This window comes from Bos javanicus, chromosome 10 (assembly GCF_032452875.1).
Source record: "Bos javanicus breed banteng chromosome 10, ARS-OSU_banteng_1.0, whole genome shotgun sequence".
Lineage (NCBI taxonomy): Eukaryota > Metazoa > Chordata > Mammalia > Artiodactyla > Bovidae > Bos > Bos javanicus.
This window is the reverse complement of record NC_083877.1, coordinates 84,035,633-84,053,492: the sequence shown is the minus strand read 5'-3', so window position 1 is coordinate 84,053,492 and position 17,860 is coordinate 84,035,633. Positions and strand designations below refer to the sequence as shown.

Below are 17,860 nucleotides of genomic sequence, written 5' to 3'. Positions count from 1 at the left end.
TTGCCGTCTCAGGGGTCGCACAGAGTCGGACACGACTGACTCGACTTAGCAGCAGCAAAGGTGTTGCCCACATTCTGCCTAATTCCTTCAGGTAAATTGCAGCTCCCATTGCTGCTGGCCAACCTTTCTGTGGAGTGTTTACTGATGTCATGTTCTGTGCTCTGCACTGACGTGTATTTTTCATGTTATCCTCATACCAACTCTGAGGTTGAGAAACAGAGGCACAGAGAGGTATGCTAATTTGCCCGAGATGGCTTGTCTAGTGAGTGGTGGAGAATTTGTTTTTTTAATATTCATTTATTTATTTGGCTGGGCCAGGTCTTAGTTTGCAGCCTAGCACTCGGGATCTTCAGTCTTTGTTGTGGCACGTGGGATTGTTTTTAGTTGCAGCATGTGGGATCTAGTTCCCGACGAGGGATTGAACCCAGGCCCCCTGCATGGGGAGCGCAGAGTCTCAGCCACTGGACCACCAGGGACGTTCCAGTGGTGGGGATTTGAACCTGGTAGTCTGGCTCCCAAGTCTGTGCCTTTAAACCCTGGGCTGTATTCCTTCTCAGTAGTTACTCAACTTTTAAGAAGGTCAGAAGATGGGTCGTCTTTAAAGGTTCCAGTTGCCTTTACAAAGGACATTCTTATAAGTTGTATTTGAGTGTTTGGTTACTTTAAAAAGTTATTTTTTAAATTGTAAAAGCAATGTGTGTTTGTAATGAACAATTGAAATAGTACAGATTCAAATAGTACAATCCAATAGTAAGGTATGACTTGAATCCTTTCACTCCTGTCCCCCTCACTGTATGATAACTGTTATAATACTTTCTGACATACACTTCCAGAAATTTTTGGTGCTGCTTCGGTGCATACAGAAATATATGTATGTAATGTTTGTATACATTTTCTCCCTAAATAAGTCAGATCATAGAGAAGTTAAATCTTTTTTTCCTTCCTCATATTCTTTTCCTGTTCATTATTAAACAGGAAATGCGATTAATGAGCAAGATTGAGGAGTTGTAGAATGTGTGTGTGTGTGAGCATGTGTGTGTGTATGAGACCTTCAGTCACTTTCTGCTCTAGCGACTTGCCCGTGTGTTTCCCATTCATTCTGCTGATCTAGTCACTCTTCCTGCCATTTAGCCTCTTTGTGGTCCAAGCCCCAGTTCCTTTTCTCCAGGGGAATTTTTCTCACTTCTTAACCTCTCACTCGTTTGCTCAGTTTCCACAGTAGCAACAGCTCAGATACCTACCAGCAGAGCATATTCTCACTGATGAAGTAAGTCTGTTTAAAGAAAAGAGATGCTCAGGTCCCTATTGACCAAGGAAATTGAATATTGAATTAACTGTTGTTGCCTGTATTTACAGTTATGAATAATGGAGAGAACCATTTTAAGGTTGGATTCTTACAGGTTTTATGTAATACCTCCTTTAGCCTCCGATCTCTAAATGTAGGAACTCTGACTCTCTAATTCTGTCATATCAGGAAGCACCTATTAAGTATTTACGAAGTTATTATATATTTGGGGGGGAGGGGCATCGTGGATTACATAAGAGTCTCCATTTTGAATCAGAAAATTCACTGCTAGCCTTTGATGACTGGAGTGAAACTTACAGGTTAGATAGTAAGAGCTGTACTGTTGTCAAGGCAACTAAAGTTCAAGATCATCTAGTCTCCAGGCAGCCTTTTCCAGACTGACCTCAAATACTTTCCCAAGCTTTCTCAGGAAAGGTCCTTCCCTGCCTCTTATGGCTTTGGGGCCTCAGGAGGGAGGGAGGCCAAGAAACCCTGGAATGATGTGAGGCTTGAAATTCTTGAAAGAGATGAAGTATATGGATTAGGTGGTAATGTTCACACTGGAAAGAAACAGGTTATAGAGGAAGGAAGACAGTGTCTCTTTACCCTTGTATCTAAAACACATGAGCATCAAGCTTTTTTTAACAGTTATTGTTATGTTTCCATACTTTTTTTTTGGCCGCATCATCCAGCATGCGGAATCTTAGTTCCCTGACCAGGGATCAGACCTGTACCCCCTGTAAGGGGTGTGTGGAGTCTTAGCCATTGGACTGCCAGGGAAGTCCTATTCCCATACTCTTGATTCATGTAAGTCCTCCTGATGCTTGTCAAGGTCTGATTCATTACTGACTGCCGGCTCTTCGGTGAGTTGTGAGAGAAATACGATGCTTGTGTTACCAGCATTTGAGAGGATGGGTGGCCAGCATCTGAAGAGGTGAGGCTGGTTGGTCTTGGAGTTCTCTTTCTGATGTCATAAGAAGTTACTGTTGCCTTGGCAAACGTAAGCCAACAGTTGTCTAGGGCCGGTGACAATGGAGGTTCTATGGGGATTTGTCTCATGGTGATCAGGCTGCAGATTGTTTCATGCTAAGCCTTGAGATATTTAGAAATGTCCTCATTTTTCTGAAGATCTTCCAGAGAAGTGAATCAGGCCACTTGAGTTTGGAACAGAAAAAACCTTATGCTGTCACTATTATTGGGCTGCAATTTTACATTTACTGGGGAGTGGCATGCCTTCTGAGTTCAACCCAGCTGTTGGATTCATGCTAAATTTGATATTTTTCCTAAGAAAAAGTATTACTTAGGTTATCCTTTCAGTTACCTATTTAAAAGAGAAACCGAGGGCTAAAAATGCTCTTCTTTGGGTCTCATTATACATCTTTAGTAGCTTCTGCGTTCCTTATTTAGCTCTCTTTTTTTTCTTTCTTATTTTAACACTGCATTTGGTACTTAAGCATCTTTTTGCAGCTAAATATTCACCCACAAATGCAACCAGCCATGAAGACCAGGGAGCTGTCATGGAAAGGAGAGAAGCTCTTATATCCCTTCTGTTAGCTGGATCAGTTGGTGAGGGTATCTGAAGGATAAAATTAAAGAATTCTCAGCATAAAAAATAAAAATATTAATCGTGGCAGCTCACGGTTTCTGAGCTCTCAATCTTTGCCAAGTGCTCTATGGAGTAACTTCATTTGATCTCACAGTGTAATCCATGGAGACCCCTGCTCCAATAGCCACCCCCATTTTACAGATAAGGAAATTGAGGCACTTGAAGAGCTACCAACTACAGGCTGAAATAATTTTTTGTGGGGGGTCCTCACATTGATGCAAATTTTCCATTTGGTTTCATGCTATACCCGTTTATTTTTTAAGTAAAAATAACTTCCTGGGACTTCCCTGGTGGTCCAGTGGTTAAGATTCTGTGCTTTCACCGCAAGGGGCATGGGTTCAATTCCTGGTCAGGGAACTAAGATCCTGTATACCACGTGGTGTGGCTAAAAAATAAAGCAAAAACTTCCTCCCCAAATCTTTCAGTAAATTGACACATTAGGAAGATGATTCTCTGTTTGCCCACCAGCTAGCCCCAGAAGGTTAGGCACACAGCTGTTTGAGAAACACAGCTGTGTGAGAAATACAGAAAGAGTTATCAGTGATTTGGCCAATCAGTGAGTAGTTAGGCATAAATTAGAGAGGCCTGTGGGCGTGGGATAAGACCTGGTGCAGAGGCAGGGCCAAGGTGAGGAGGAGAGGGTGGGTGGGTTGGCGTGTGCGTGGGGCTTGGTGTGCGTGGGGCTTGGTGCTGGGGCACTTCATTGCAGAGGTCCTAGTTGAGTACTTGTTAAGACGTGTGCTGGACTGAGAGGAGGATCCAGAGGTAGTACGTGCCTTTCTTAGTGTTTGTGATCTAGTCTGGGAGATCAGATACATATATCAGGCTTACAGCTTTGCCTCATCACTTACTACCTGGTTCCGATGTTGAGGACAGGAGGTGCTCAGAGAAGGCAGAGTGTGATCTTCCCAGAGTGGTTGGGAAGGCTGCATGGAAAAGGTGAGACCAAGGATAGGTCCTACTCAAAAGTAGGAGAGAGGAGGATGGTGTAGGCTTGACTCTGCTGGGTTTGCGTCTTGTTTATTCTCTTCAATATTCACATGTATATTCCCTTATAGTCTGTCTCCAAATCTTACTTGTTTTCCCTTAGTTACTTTTTACAAAATTACTACCAAGAGAAAAGGACGTATATGTATTAATCTTAGATTGTTTTTTTTGGTCCGAGTCAGAGATTGCCACTTGGTCAGCCGTCACTGGCAGGTGGTATTTTATGGGCATGTTCATTATCTTTGCAGGAGCTGAATTTGAATGCACATGGGTGAGTCCCACACCCTTAGTCTGACACATTCTTTGCCACTACTCTTGTCTTGAACACCTGACCTGACTCAACATTGAGAGCTTGTGCTTTTGAAAACAGTTGGTTTACAACTCAGGGTATTAGGCTTCATTGGGAAAAAGGAAAAGGAGTTTTAATAAATAAGTGTCCTTAAGCGAAATTCTGTTTAGAACTTGAGAATCTTAGTTTAGAACCTAACCTGCCCCTTTTCTGAATCTCATCTTAAAATTTCTTTCACCTTTTTACTAAAGAAAGTAGCATCTTGTCCTTCTGTTTTAAAGCTACTTTTATATCTCTTCCCCTGAGTAGTGCCTGGCTGCCACAGAAAGAGTCAAGACTTAGGAACTGTGAATATTTAATAATTTTTAAAGCCTAGAAAGCCTATTTATATTTAATTCATATGACTTTTTTCACTGCGTATGACTGAAGGGTTGGAGGGGGGAAAAAAAATCAGCCTGAAGAATACTTTCAATATAAAGTAGTGAACACAAAGAGGATTAAAAATGGAAGCTTCCTTTAAACATAAAAATTTCAGTCTGTTACTTCACATACCTTTATCTTTCTTCTTGGCATTTATTTTGACCGTTTGCTGTCTTTTAGGTTAGTTACTATAGTTGATAAAAAGGCTGCCAATACCTAGAATAATTCCTCCTTGCGTTTTGGCTGATAACCCTTTTTTGTACATAGAGATAGTTCTGTGGCCAGTAAACTCCAGTGAGTGTCTGTGGTTAGAACTGGTGGAGACGCCCAGAAAACTCCCAGCGCACTTCTGAGCTCTGTCTCCCTCCGACTTCAAGACAAGCCACCTTCTCAAGTATCGCTTTCTTTCCCAGCTTCACAAAGATGAAATGGGCATTCGTCAGTATCTGGTGGTTTTGAATGAACAGTGGAGTGTGTGACATGTTTATAACTTTCAAGGTCATTAGGAGAGAACAGTAATTTTGCTTCCTTCTGAGCTCTTGGGAAATGGGCCGGTTCTTTCTGAGGTTTCCTGTGGTGAGGATTGGTGTAAGTCAGGCCAAGAAGGTGGAGGTTAAGGAGCAGAAGTCGCTGGCTTCCCGCTTCTAGCCGCAGAACCGGTAAGAAATAAGCCAGCGGTGAGGGCGTGTTAGAAAGGCAGCCAGTGGAAGGCCCAGAGCTCCGAGCTCTTTGCTGAGGCCCTTCGCGTGTCACCTTCCCTCCGCGCAGGCTCTGAGTGACCGCTTCAGTGGTGAGATCCCCGATGACCAGATGGCACACAGCTCCTTTTTTCCAGACGAGTACTTCACCTGCTCCTCCCTGTGTCTCAGCTGCGGGTAAGTCCCCACTGTGGGAAAAGAGCCTCAGAACAGTGCTTCACAGACTTCCCTGTGCCTGCAGATCACGTGGGGTCTGCTTAAGTTAGACTGTGACTAAAGGATGGAGTGGGGCCTGAGATAGGGTATTCCAACAAGTTCCCTGGTGAGCCTAACGGTCCAAGGACCACACTTTGAGGTTGCAGGGGATTACAGGACACATGGTTACGAAGAATTCCCTGAAGATTCCAACCGGTTTAGATGTGAAATTGACTGGTTTGAGTAACTTTCACTGCAGAAAGCTTTCAGTTCAGTCTAGTCACTCAGTCGTGTCCGACTCTTTGCGACTCGATGGACTGCAGCACTCCAGGCTTCCCTGTCCATCAACAACTCCTGGAGCTTGCTGAAATTCATGTTCATCGAGTCGGTGATGCCATCCAACCATCTGTCATCCCCTTCTCCTCCTGCCTTTAGTCTTTCCAAGTGTCAGGGTCTTTTTCAATGAGTCAGTTCTTCATATCAGGGAGCCAAAGTATTGGAGCTCAGCATCAGTCCTTCCAATGAGTATTCAAGACTGATTTCCTTTAGGATTGACTGGTTTGATCTCCTTGCAGTCCAAGGGACTCTCAAGAGTCTTCTCCAGCACCACAGTTCAAAAGCATTTAGCACAGAAAAGAAAAAGCACAGAAAGCTTTAGGTTGCCCGTGTTTCTGTGTTTCTCTTACCAGAGCTTTCAATTCTAGTCATTCCATCCATTCACTGTGCACAGCACTGGGGTAGGATCGGTCCTAGTGGATTCCTTTCATGATGAGGACAGACGCCTAGAGCACCGTAGAATTATCCAGGGAGCTTTCCAAATGATTGAAAGGCTTTGTCTCCAGGGTTTCTCACTTACCAGATCTGGGGTGGTGCCTCAGCACGGGTGTGTTTAAAACGCTCCTCAGGTGATTCTGATGTGTAGCTGAGTTAAGAACATTGAGTTAGGGCAGTATTCTCAAACTTTATGTATGCATCGCCTCGGGCTTTTGTTAAATGCAGATTCAGAATCAGCAGGTCTCGGTGAGATTCTGTGTTTCCAGCCGGCTCCTGGGTGATGCTGCTGGTCCTTGGTTACAGGGGAAACAGCAGTGATTCTCAATTTTAGCATGCCTCAGGAAAACCTGAAGGACATGTTACAACAGGTAGTTGGGCCTTGCTCCCAGTTTCTGATTCAGTAGGTCTGACGTAGGGCCTGAGAATTTGCCCTTCTGCTAAGTTCCCGGGTGATACTGATGTTGCTGAATGGGGACCGCACATTGAGGCTCACTGGATTAATTTGAACTGTTGATAGCTACTCAGTCACAGGCCAGTGACTTGTTGGATGGAGCCTGGGGGTTTAAATGCAGTGTGTCAGGGTCAGATTGCAGACTCTGTCTTGTAGACACTGGCCCACCTCTCCACTGCTTTCATCACTTCATCATCTAATCCTGTCCTCCACATTTGCCTATACGGGGGAGACCTGAGCCTTTTCTGTAATGAATTGCCTTTTTGCATTGATCCCTATAGGCCACCTCCTGGGCCACCATATTTGCTCTGAGTTTGTAACAAGGACGTGGTTCTTGGATTATACAGACTGCGCCAGGGAGGACTGAGGCTTGTCTTAGAGAGGAAAGAGGGATGTTAGTTGCCAGTGTGACTTCCTTTAGCGGGCCCCATGAGCCCAGCAAGAGAGGCTTAGGCTCTGTTGGATCATCATCACTTTTCCATTCTAACTGTGCCTTACCAGGGTTTCCAGAGCTTTCCCTTCTCTCACAGTGAAATTCTAAAGTCCTGGTCCCTGGTTTTGCGTTGTCAGGAGAGCAGAGCTCACTGTTCATTTGGAAGGTTTTCTTTTCAGCTTAAGCCTCCTCTTAATGCATTGTCAGAATTTGAGGGTCAATTTTTGTTTTGCATCTTGGCAGCCTGTTCTGATTAAACTTCTTATTTCATGCTGTTTGGATGTTTGAGTTCCCTGAAGGCTGTTAAGGTTTTATCTCTCATCAAGGTGCTTTCTGCTGGCTCCTCCATTCCTATTGAGGGACCTGGTGGTTTTCCAAGAAGAGATACCCTTTTGGCCCTTTTTCCTCATGCAAGAGTAATAGGTGCACTACCTGTGTAGCACTGTTGATTGCAAGTATGAGAGAGGCCCTTAGTTTCCAAAACAAACTGCTGTCTCTCTGCTCCGTATTTGGGGCCCAATTAGTAACAGGGGGTCTAGTTTTGCCCTTGCATCTGGCTTAACGCTTGTGCGTAAGCGGCCCTGGCTCCTTTTAGCAGCTTCATGTCAGCTTTGGTGCCTCCCTCAGGGCTGGATGTAAGAACAGCATGAATCACGGGAAAGAAGGGGTACCTCATGAAGCCAAGAGCCGCTGCAGATATTCCCACCAGTATGACAACCGGGTTTTCACCTGCAAGGTGAGTCCTCCCAACCTCTGCTCCAGCAGCTGGCTTGCTGGCCACACTCCCCTCTTGGAAGACTGGCTTAGGACCACTCTTGACTGTTACCAAAGTATTTGATATTCAAATTGAGTCTATCTGAAACTTCTCTCCAGCTCCAGCCATTAAAAACTCACATGTCTGTTGCCAGGGGCCCCTTGGTTTATTTTTTTTAAGCTTAAACCTCCCCCCTTATCCTGTTGAGCCTGTATGCCGGGTTCATCTACATTGACTGTTTATTCCTAAGAGTGAAATTGCCCTTCAGAAACTTAGTTTGGATGAATTTCTCCTATGACAGTGATAGAATTTGTAGCTCAGTTTTGGGCCCCTGGGATGGGTACACATTCAGATCATAATCATTCAGGGCACTGACTTCTTTGGAGAAAGACTTTCCTCTGCTCTGCTAAAACCCAGGGTCCGTAAGCCCTCAGCAGGTCTGGTTTGCAGGCAGTGGGGCCAGACAGGGGTGTGGAGAGGCCAGGGGGTCTGGTGGACAGAACAGAAGCTGGCAGAGTGCTCCGTGTTTCAGGCCTGCTACGAGAGAGGCAATGAAGTCAGCGTGGTGCCCAAGACGGCTGCTTCCACTGACTCCCCCTGGATGGGTCTTGCAAAATATGCCTGGTCTGGGTGAGTTTCAGTGGCTGGCATTTGGGTCTGTTTGTCTCTCCAGGCCCCTGGTGTGGAGTTCCAGTATCTGTCTGCCTTCCTTGTAGGTACGTGATCGAATGTCCCAACTGTGGCGTGGTCTATCGTAGCCGGCAGTACTGGTTTGGGAACCAAGATCCTGTGGATACGGTGGTGCGGACAGAGATTGTGCACGTGTGGCCTGGAGTAAGAGCTGTTTTATTTTTCTGTTTTCTCTTCGGGTTGTCCAGTTATTCCTGTGTATGGGAAAGTGGAGCTTGTTTGCAATGGTGGTTAACCATGAATTTCAATATGTTGGTGGTTTAGGAAGCTATGATCTGGAGTGCCTTTTTTGTTCTAGACCGTTCATTTTTATCCCATTTCTTGCATAAATATTAGAAACACGACTTAAACTAAAAATTGATATATAAATTGCCTTAGCAAATAAAACTTTATCTTTTCATATTCTCCTCACTCATTTTCCATATGTATGTTTGTATAGATACAATTACAATTAACGTGCCACTTAACTGCTTTTTCTCATACCACAGTTTTGCTTTGTTTCCATATTGCTTTCACTTTTCATGATTTTCATTTGTAATCACTGTGTAATATTCTGTCTAATGTTAAAGTTTGATTTCCCCATTCTCTTCATTTTGAACATTCATGCTGTTTATGATTTTTTTATTATCAAAGAAAATGCTATCGTGACCATCTTCATGTAAGAAAGCCTTTTCTTTGTTTTGGAGTATATTCTTCTTGAAGTATATTCTAAGAGGTATAATCACTATGGACCTTTACTGTTTTTAAATTGGATTTTTTAATTCAAGATGTTGGAAAAACAAATCTATTTATGAGACAGTGATACAGTGCTTTCATTCTGCATTAAACCACGATTCACACTTGGAATTACCCATCAATCACAGCACATCCAATGCCTTTTCCCTTCATGGAAGAAAGATAAGCGATTTTCTATGTGTTGTTTGCTTCAGTCGTGTCAGACTCTTTTCAACCCCATGGATTGTAGCCCACGAAGCTCCTCTGTCCATTGAATTCTCCAAAGCAAGAGTATTGGAGTGGGTAGTCATTGCCTTCTCTAGGGGATCTTCCCAACCTAGGGATTAAACCCTGGTCTCCTGCATCATAGGCAAATTCTTTATCATCTGAGCCACCAGGGAAGCTCTTTTCTATAAGGGACTTATTTTACTTGGTGGTGTTCCCCTTTCTGGGTGATTCCTAAAGCAACAGATCCTAACCCAGCCTGGGGTGGGGAATCTCTTGGAGGAGGTGTCCTCTTTATAGGATTATTTATTTCCTGGGTTGTATATCTCACAAGCAGAGTAAGTTCTGAATTGAACAGTTGTGGACCAAGTCCTGTGGTCATCTTGAAGAGTAGTATCAGCAATGACTCATAGGGTGTGATGTTGCTTAGAAGCCAAAGGGATTCTGATCTGACCCTGCTCTTCTCTGCCAGGGAATCTGTGGTTCTGAGTTGGCTGTGATGGGTATGTAACTCACCTAAGACCCCTCTCCCTCCTTCCCTTTACTCCCGTCACTCAGAACATGATGGGAGCCTGTGTTTTCATTTCAGACTGATGGATTTCTGAAGGACAACAACAACGCGGCCCAGCGCCTCTTGGACGGGATGAACTTCATGGCTCAGTCGGTGTCTGAGCTCAGCCTCGGGCCCACCAAGGCTGTGACGTCCTGGCTGACAGACCAGATCGCCCCTGCCTACTGGAGGCCCAACTCCCAGATCCTGGTACGGCAGCAGGATCCCCGGCACAGCCCATTCTCCTTGTGTTGCTTCACCCTGCCCTTAGCTTGTTCTGCGAGGAAGGCTTGGAGTCTCTGTCCCAGCCAGATGAGCTTCCAGAGTGTGGGAAAGGGTGGGACACACCTAAGACAGCCAGTGTCCTCTTTGTCCGCTGATTTCCCGTGTTATTTTCTGAGTATTTCCCTTGTGGTGGATTTTAGTTCACTTTCCCACTAGAGCCAGTTGTTATTGGTCAAATGTCTGAGGTCATACCTATAGACTGTAGAGGAAAGGGAGCCTTTAGAGGTCATTTAGGGTCACCCCCAGCTTGATACACAAACCTCACGGCTCCCACATCAAGGGAGTCCCCAGATTTGGCCCAAACACTTGTGACAGGAAACCTGTTCCTCCTCAGCTTCCCAGAGGCTCATGAGAAACCGTGAAAGAAACGAATCCTTGTTGCTTTTATGGCTGAAATTACATAGTCCTTTCTGAGATCCCTGTGACTCGGCCGGGTGGATGTGAGGTACCTTTCCAGCACTTCTTGGAAGAAAATGTTAATCACAGCTGTGCTTCAATGAGGGTGTTCCATGTGGCTGGAGGTCTTAGGTCCCCTCTGTTGGGACCATCAGCATCCTGCCATCCTCAGATGATCCAAAAGACTCCCTGGGTTGACTTTCTCAGCTGAGCAGACATGAATGACACCTGCCTCTCTGTTTGTTTTGGGCTTGGAACAGAGCTGCAACAAATGTGCTACATCCTTTAAAGATAACGATACCAAGCATCACTGCCGGGCCTGTGGGGAGGGCTTCTGTGACAGCTGTTCATCCAAGACCCGGCCGGTGCCCGAGCGGGGCTGGGGCCCTGCGCCCGTGCGGGTGTGTGACAACTGCTATGAAGCCAGGAATTCCCAGTTAGGTAACGTGGGGCCCAGGAGCCGCAAGGTGGAGGGGACCTCTCCTTGGCACTGGGTGCTGGGAATGGGACCCTCACCTGCCCAACCCTGTTCCTCCCCGCCTCACTCTTTGAGAGCAGTCGCTCCCCTGGTCTTGCCCAGGCATCCTCTAAGCTCTTTGTTAACTGAGTCCTGGGGGCGCTGTTCCTTGGCTGGGGGAGGGTTAAAGCTGTCCTGTGTTTACCATAGGCTTAGACTGAATCTTCTCCTGGAGGAGGTTCTAGGTCATGCTCCTGGCCCACTGTAAAGGAAGGTTATGAAATAGCCCCAGAGACCTGAGGTAGAGGAGTGGCAGACCTCACTGGCTGTGGTGTGCGTGCCCACAGCCCAGACCCTTGCCACCCTTGCAGAATGGCACAGGGTGCCCTGGGAGAAGCGTCTAGAATTTTTCATTTGGGAAATGACTCAGAGGTGATGGCATTTCCTTCATCATTGTCTGCAGATGTCACTGAGGCACAGGGGGACGACGAAGGTGGGACGCTGATCGCTCGGAAGGTGGGCGAGGCCGTGCAGAACACTTTAGGAGCCGTGGTGACAGCCATTGACATACCACTAGGTGGGCCTGGCAGTGCCTCTCGGGTGCGGTGTGTGTGGGTGAGGGCTCGCGGAGTGCCGTGCCTTGGGCTGTTGTTTTGTCAGCCTGCTGACCTGGATTGAGTTGGGCAGCAAGGACGTGACTGAGAATTTACTTTCCCTGCTTCATGCTGAATACCTTGGTGGTTTCATGTCTATTCCTGGAGGCCATCCTCTTAGGCTATCTATTGCTGCATAATAAACCACCTGAAAATGGAAAGGCTTAAAACAATCACGTCTCAACAGGACAGGCAAGCATTCTTCTCTAAGTGGCATTGCCGGGAATTACTGCTGGACTTTCCAGTATGGCAGCTGGACGGGTCTTGAGGGGCCAAGCCAACCTCACTTACACGCTGGCTAGCCTGGCAGGGCTGCCTCGAAGGCTGGGCTCAGGAGAACTTCCCCTTCACCCCATTCCCTGTATTCCCCACGCCTCTGCACATGGTTTCTCCAGTGCTAGCGACTCCTTACGTAGTGCCTCAGGGCTCTCAGACAGGCCTGGGCCTGGAAACCAGCTCTTCTGCTAGAGACTGCTGTAGTCACAGAGCCTGCCTAGATTCAAGAGAAGGGGCAGGGCCTCAATCTGCCACACCAGCCAAGCTGTTATTCCTTTAAGATTGAAGAGAGCCACTCACCTGATGTGAAGGGGCGGGCTTATAACCAGGATGGGAAGAGGGAGATGAAGGGAAACCTGCCAGTGTGCGGAGGGCTTAGGCAGGGCTGACTGGGCCTGGGGCATTCCAGCCCTTCATAGGGGAGAGACCAAGGGCTCCTGGGTGGCTGTGATGACAATTGCATGGATCAGATTTGATCACATGGCTCACAGAATGAGCTGATGACAGGCTTTTGACTTGAGAGTGTAGAAATAGATGGATTTATCCAGCCTGGAGGCTCAAGTTGCATCTGCTCTCAGGTGACCAGGAGGGGCAGGGGCTGCCCTTGGCAGAACCTTCCAACTGTGCTTAACAGGCACTCACTTGCTGAGCACTCACTGGCTGTTGGGTCCCAGCTCATCAGACACTTTATTTCTTATAATCTTGTAACTGTTTTTGAAGGTGGGTTGTTATAGATGAGTAAACCCAAGGCCCTGAGACTCTAAGGAGCCTGTCAATCCCACAGCTGACTGACTCAGGCTCAGTGGAACTGGGATGAAGCTGTGTCCTGACTCCAAAGCCCGAACTTCACCATTCCGCCAGTGGTTCTTAATTCAGCCGTAGTGTAGGCTCACCTGGAGAGCGTACTAGATAGGCACATATCAGTGCCAGACATCCTGACCTGTGTGGTAGGGGGTGAGGGAGCCCTGGGTGGAAGGGGTGATGTGTGTGTGCTTAGACTGTGAGCCAGTGAAGTGTCTGTCGCTGGCGTCTCACCCGGTGGGACTTGGGGTGCTGGGTCCCGCGTGTGCCGCCCATCATGGCCCCTTCCGCGACGCAGGTCTGGTGAAGGATGCAGCCAGGCCGGCCTACTGGGTCCCGGACCACGAGATCCTGCACTGCCACAGCTGCCGGAAGGAGTTCAGCGTCAAGCTCTCGAAACACCACTGCCGGGCCTGCGGACAGGGCTTCTGCGACGAGTGTTCCCACGACCGCCGGGCTGTCCCCTCTCGAGGCTGGGACCATCCTGTCCGAGTCTGCTTTAACTGCAATAAAAAGCCCGGTGACCTTTAACCCCAGCTCCCTCTCCGAGTCCTTCACAATTCCTTAGGTTCTCAGGGTTAGAAACAAGGTCGTGCTGAGGTAGGCCCTCCTCCTGGTCACCTGTGGCGGTGTGTGTCCTCTCTCCTCATCCCGGGGGCCCTGTTCCCACTGTGGGGTGGCGGGCGGGGGGGTGCAGACAGCGAGTCGGGGCGAGCCGGGCGGCGGGCCCGAAGGCGTGAACCCCACCAGGGCGGGCAGCCTGAGCAGCTTAGAGCAAAGGGGAATGAACTCGAATCCACTGCATTTTATTTCAGTTAAAAATAATACGTACGTAAATATATACACACACACACACACACACACGTATATACATACAAAAGGAATGTGGAGGCGTTCACGCTGCCGCTGGCCGTGAACACCCGCGCAGTCCGTCCCCAGCAGGGATCCGGGGGCAGCGGGCAGCAGGTCTTCCCCCCACAAAACCGAGCCAAGTCCAAGGCCACTGCACCACTAGCCTCCCTCTGCTGCTTCTCTCCGAGCCTTCGAAGCCTTCATGCCCCTCGGCTGCCAGGGTAGGAGCTTCCCAGGGACCTTCTGCTGGGGGTGGCCTGTGGGGGAGCTCCCTGGGCCCTCCAGAGTCAGATCCCAATCCCTGCCTTGGCCTGTTTCAGAGACCACCCAGCTTCGCGTGCAGGTCACGGATGGGTGGAGGGTGTGGTAGGGTCCCCGGACCCAAGGAGTCCCCAAGCTCAGGTGACGTGATGTCCCTCGAGCGGGGGCGGGCACGGAAGGAAACGGGCCTTCCCCAGCAGTGTTCCCTGCTTGTCGATGCTTCCATTCGCTCCACCACTTGGCTTTCCCTGCCCCGCAGTGAGCACCTGCCCCCACCCTCCCCTCCCAGCCCCCGCAAGCCCCCCATCTACTGAGTGTTGCACTAGGGTTCTTGCTTATTTTGAAGTGTCTTAATTCTTTATTCCCAGACACACGACCCCTTGAGCTGTTGGAGGGGTGGTCATGAGAAATCTTCCAGGGAAAGCACAGAACGGACTGTTAGTGGTTTTTTCAAAGTATATACAAACATTTCAGCGGATCGTTACGAAAAAATTCTCCAGTCCTGGCGAGAGAAGTCAGATGAACGTTTGTTTCTCAAGAGCTGGGACATCCATATCTGTCGTGACTGGAAAGAGACCGTTGTGCTGAAATCCTGTCATCATGGTGGATTTTATCGTCAATGGCCAAAAAGGAAGAATTCGAAGTGACACAGTTCTTGACTGAACTGGGGGGTGGGCCAAGCTTCAGGGAGGTACGTGGTGGTCACTTGGTGTCGCTGACGTGAGCCCTGGACACGTGTTGGTCCCTCAGACCTGCTTCCTTCCCGCCTCCCGTGGCCCAGTGACTGAGGCCTGCTCTAGTACTGTGTATTATTAAATTCGCCGTTATAAAGGAGTCTTCCTGCGGAATATGGACTGTGGCCTCTTTCCTTTAAGTTCATCAGTATTATCTTGCTACCTCTTTCTAGTTGATGAAAAGTGAAAGAAAGTGAAGTCGCTCAGTCGTATCTGACTCTTTGCGACCCCATGGACTGAAGCCTACCAGGTTCCACTGTCCATGGGATTTTCCAAGCAAGAATACTGGAGTGGTAGCCATTTCCTTCTCCAGATCTTCCCAACCCAGGTATTGAATCTGGGTCTCCCGCAGTGTAGGCAGACGCTTTACTGTCTGAGCCACCAGGGACGTCCGTCCCCTAGTTGATGAAAGCTGGTGGCTTTTCAGAGCAAAAGCCAAGTGAGAGGTATATTTTACCTGTGAATATCTCAGTTTATTCCCTGGGAATGCTCTCTCCCAGAAGAGATTAGGTGTTACTAGTGACCTGTGGAAGCCCTGGGAAGAGACTCTTCTCCTTTTGTATCTGCCCTTTGGTGTCGATCCTCTGCCCTGCCTTGCTCTGTCTGTTCAGCTCCCGTTGAACAACTGTTCACCGTCTCCTGTCCTGTCGTGTGGGGCCGCCCCTGAGCATGGTGTCTGCTGGACCACACAGGAAAGATGCAGACAAGTCTTCCAAACTCGCTTTCTTACACTAGTCAGACCAGGAGAGGAGAAGAAGGTAACCTGGTATCAGAATAACCAAAAGTTCTCTCTTTTGTCCTACACACCCAGTGTTCATCTTGGTTTTGCGGTGGCTGCTTTAATTCAGATGAGGCCAAGAGTGCAGGTGGGTGGGTGGTAGGAGCAAGCAGGGAGATGGGTCCGGAAGTCACCTGTAGGAAAACTAGGTTTAAGGAGATCTTACACTTCCAGGGCAAAAATAAAAATTCCATTCTCTCTAACACCAGGGGGTTGAATAGATTCCTTGAGCAGGAGACCTTGTTAGCTGTCTCACTCATTAGCAGACCTTAGGCAAACTGCTTTCTTTTCAGTAGCCCCCCCCCCCGCCCGCCCCCCCCCCCCCCCTCAGTATATTGGCATGATCTTCACCTGCTTCGTAGGGTCCTAAGAATTAAATGGGAATAATGGTGAAAAAACATAAGCAAGTGTCTACATGTGGTAAGTAAGTGCTGGGGAAGCTAAGCGCCCTGGAGGTTTCTGTGAAGCTCAGACTCAACCGATTTGAGTTGAGTTCAGTTCAGTCGCTCAGTCGTGTCCGACTCTTTGCCACCCCATGAATCGCAGCACGCCAGGCCTCCCTGTCCTTCACCAACTCCCGGAGTTCACCCAGACTCACGTCCATCGAGTCAGTGATGCCATCCAGCCATCTCATCCTCTGTCGTCCCCTTCTCCTGCCCCCAATCCCTCCCAGCATCAGAGTCTTTTCCAATGAGTCAACTCTTCGCATGAGGTGGCCAAAGTATTCGAGTTTCAGCTTTAGCATCATTCCTTCCAAAGAAATCCCAGGGCTGATCTCCTTCAGAATGGACTGGTTGGATCTCCTTGCAGTCCAAGGGACTCTCAAGAGTCTTCTCCAACACCACAGTTCAAAAGCATCAATTCTTCGGTGCTTAGCCTTCTTCACAGTCCAACTCTCACATCCATACATGACCACTGGAAAAACCATAGCCTTGACTAGACAGACCTTTGTTGGCAAAGTAATGTCTCTGCTTTTGAATATGCTATCTAGGTTGGTCATAACTTTCCTTCCAAGGAGTAAGCATCTTTTAATTTCATGGCTGCACTCACCATCTGCAGTGATTCTGGAGCCCCAAAAATAAAGTCTGACACTGTTTCCACTGTTTCCCCATCTATTTCCCATGAAGTGATGGGACCGGATGCCATGATCTTCGTTTTCTGAATGTTGAGCTTTAAGCCAACTTTTTCACTCTCCACTTTCACTTTCATCAAGAGGCTCTTTAGTTCCTCTTCACTTTCTGCCATAAGGGTGGTGTCATGTGCATATGTGAGGTTATTGATATTTCTCCCGGCAATCTTGATTCCAGCTTGTGTTTCTTCCAGTCCAGTGTTTCTCATGATGTACTGTGCATAGAAGTTAAATAAGCAGGGTGACAATATACAGCCTTGATGTACTCCTTTTCCTATCTGGAACCAGTCTGTTGTTCCATGTCCAGTTCTAACTGTTGCTTCCTGACCTGCATACAAATTTCTCAAGAGGTAGGTCAGGTGGTCTGGTAATCCCATCTCTTTCAGAATTTTCCACAGTTTATTGTGATCCACACAGTCAAAGGCTTTGGCATAGTCAATAAAGCAGAAATAGATGTTTTTCTGGAACTCTCTTCCTTTTTCCATGATCCAGCAGGTGTTGGCAATTTGATCTCTGGTTCCTCTGCCTTTTCTAAAACCAGCTTGAACATCTGGAAGTTCACGGTTCACGTATTGCTGAAGCCTGGCTTGGAGAATTTTGAGCATTACTTTACTAGTGTGTGAGATGAGTGCAATTGTGTGGTAGTTTGAGCATTCTTTGGCATTGCCTTTCTTTGGGATTGGAATGAAAACTGACCTTTTCCAGTCCTGTGGCCACTGCTGAGTTTTCCGAATTTGCTGGCATATTGAGTGCAGCACTTTCACAGCATCATCTTTCAGGATTTGAAATAGCTCAACTGGAATTCCATTACCTCCACTAGCTTTGTTCGTAGTGATGCTTTCTAAGGCCCACTTGACTTCACATTCCAGGATGTCTGGCTCTAGGTGGGTGATCACACCATCGTGATTATCTGGATCGTGAAGATCTTTTTTGTACAGTTCTTCTGTGTATTCTTGCCATCTCTTCTTAATATCTTCTGCTTCTGTTAGGTCCATACCATTTCTGTCCTTTATCGAGCCCATCTTTGCATGAAATGTTCCCTTGGTATCTCTAATTTTCTTGAAGAGATCTCCGTTTTTCCCATTCTGTTGTTTTCCTCTAATTCTTTGCATTGATCACAACAGTTAGACAATTACAGATGAAACAGATCGGAGGACAGCTTGCACA

At 47.5% G+C, this 17,860-nt stretch overlaps 2 protein-coding genes across 6 annotated transcripts in view; one reads left to right on the top strand and one right to left on the bottom strand.

Annotated features, from left to right (window-relative positions):
* ZFYVE1 (zinc finger FYVE-type containing 1) overlaps positions 1-14,900 on the top strand; it is a 44,873-nt gene extending 29,973 nt beyond the window's left edge. For 2 of the 3 annotated variants that reach the window (XM_061429347.1, XM_061429348.1), the window contains exons 5-12: positions 5,356-5,462; positions 7,766-7,874; positions 8,425-8,522; positions 8,609-8,726; positions 10,111-10,281; positions 11,013-11,193; positions 11,673-11,786; positions 13,238-14,900. In XM_061429347.1, coding sequence (XP_061285331.1) covers positions 5,356-5,462; positions 7,766-7,874; positions 8,425-8,522; positions 8,609-8,726; positions 10,111-10,281; positions 11,013-11,193; positions 11,673-11,786; positions 13,238-13,470 — 1,131 coding nt within the window. In that variant the 3' untranslated portion in view covers positions 13,471-14,900. The remainder of the gene's footprint in view (positions 1-5,355; positions 5,463-7,765; positions 7,875-8,424; positions 8,523-8,608; positions 8,727-10,110; positions 10,282-11,012; positions 11,194-11,672; positions 11,787-13,237) is intronic. The other variant, XR_009738807.1, reaches the window with a different exon arrangement.
* The window catches only part of DCAF4 (DDB1 and CUL4 associated factor 4), a 40,385-nt gene continuing 36,912 nt past the window's right edge, over positions 14,388-17,860 (bottom strand). For all 3 annotated transcript variants that reach the window (XR_009738810.1, XR_009738808.1, XR_009738811.1), the window contains one exon: positions 14,388-15,698. The gene's annotated coding sequence lies outside the window, so the exon portion shown is untranslated. The remainder of the gene's footprint in view (positions 15,699-17,860) is intronic.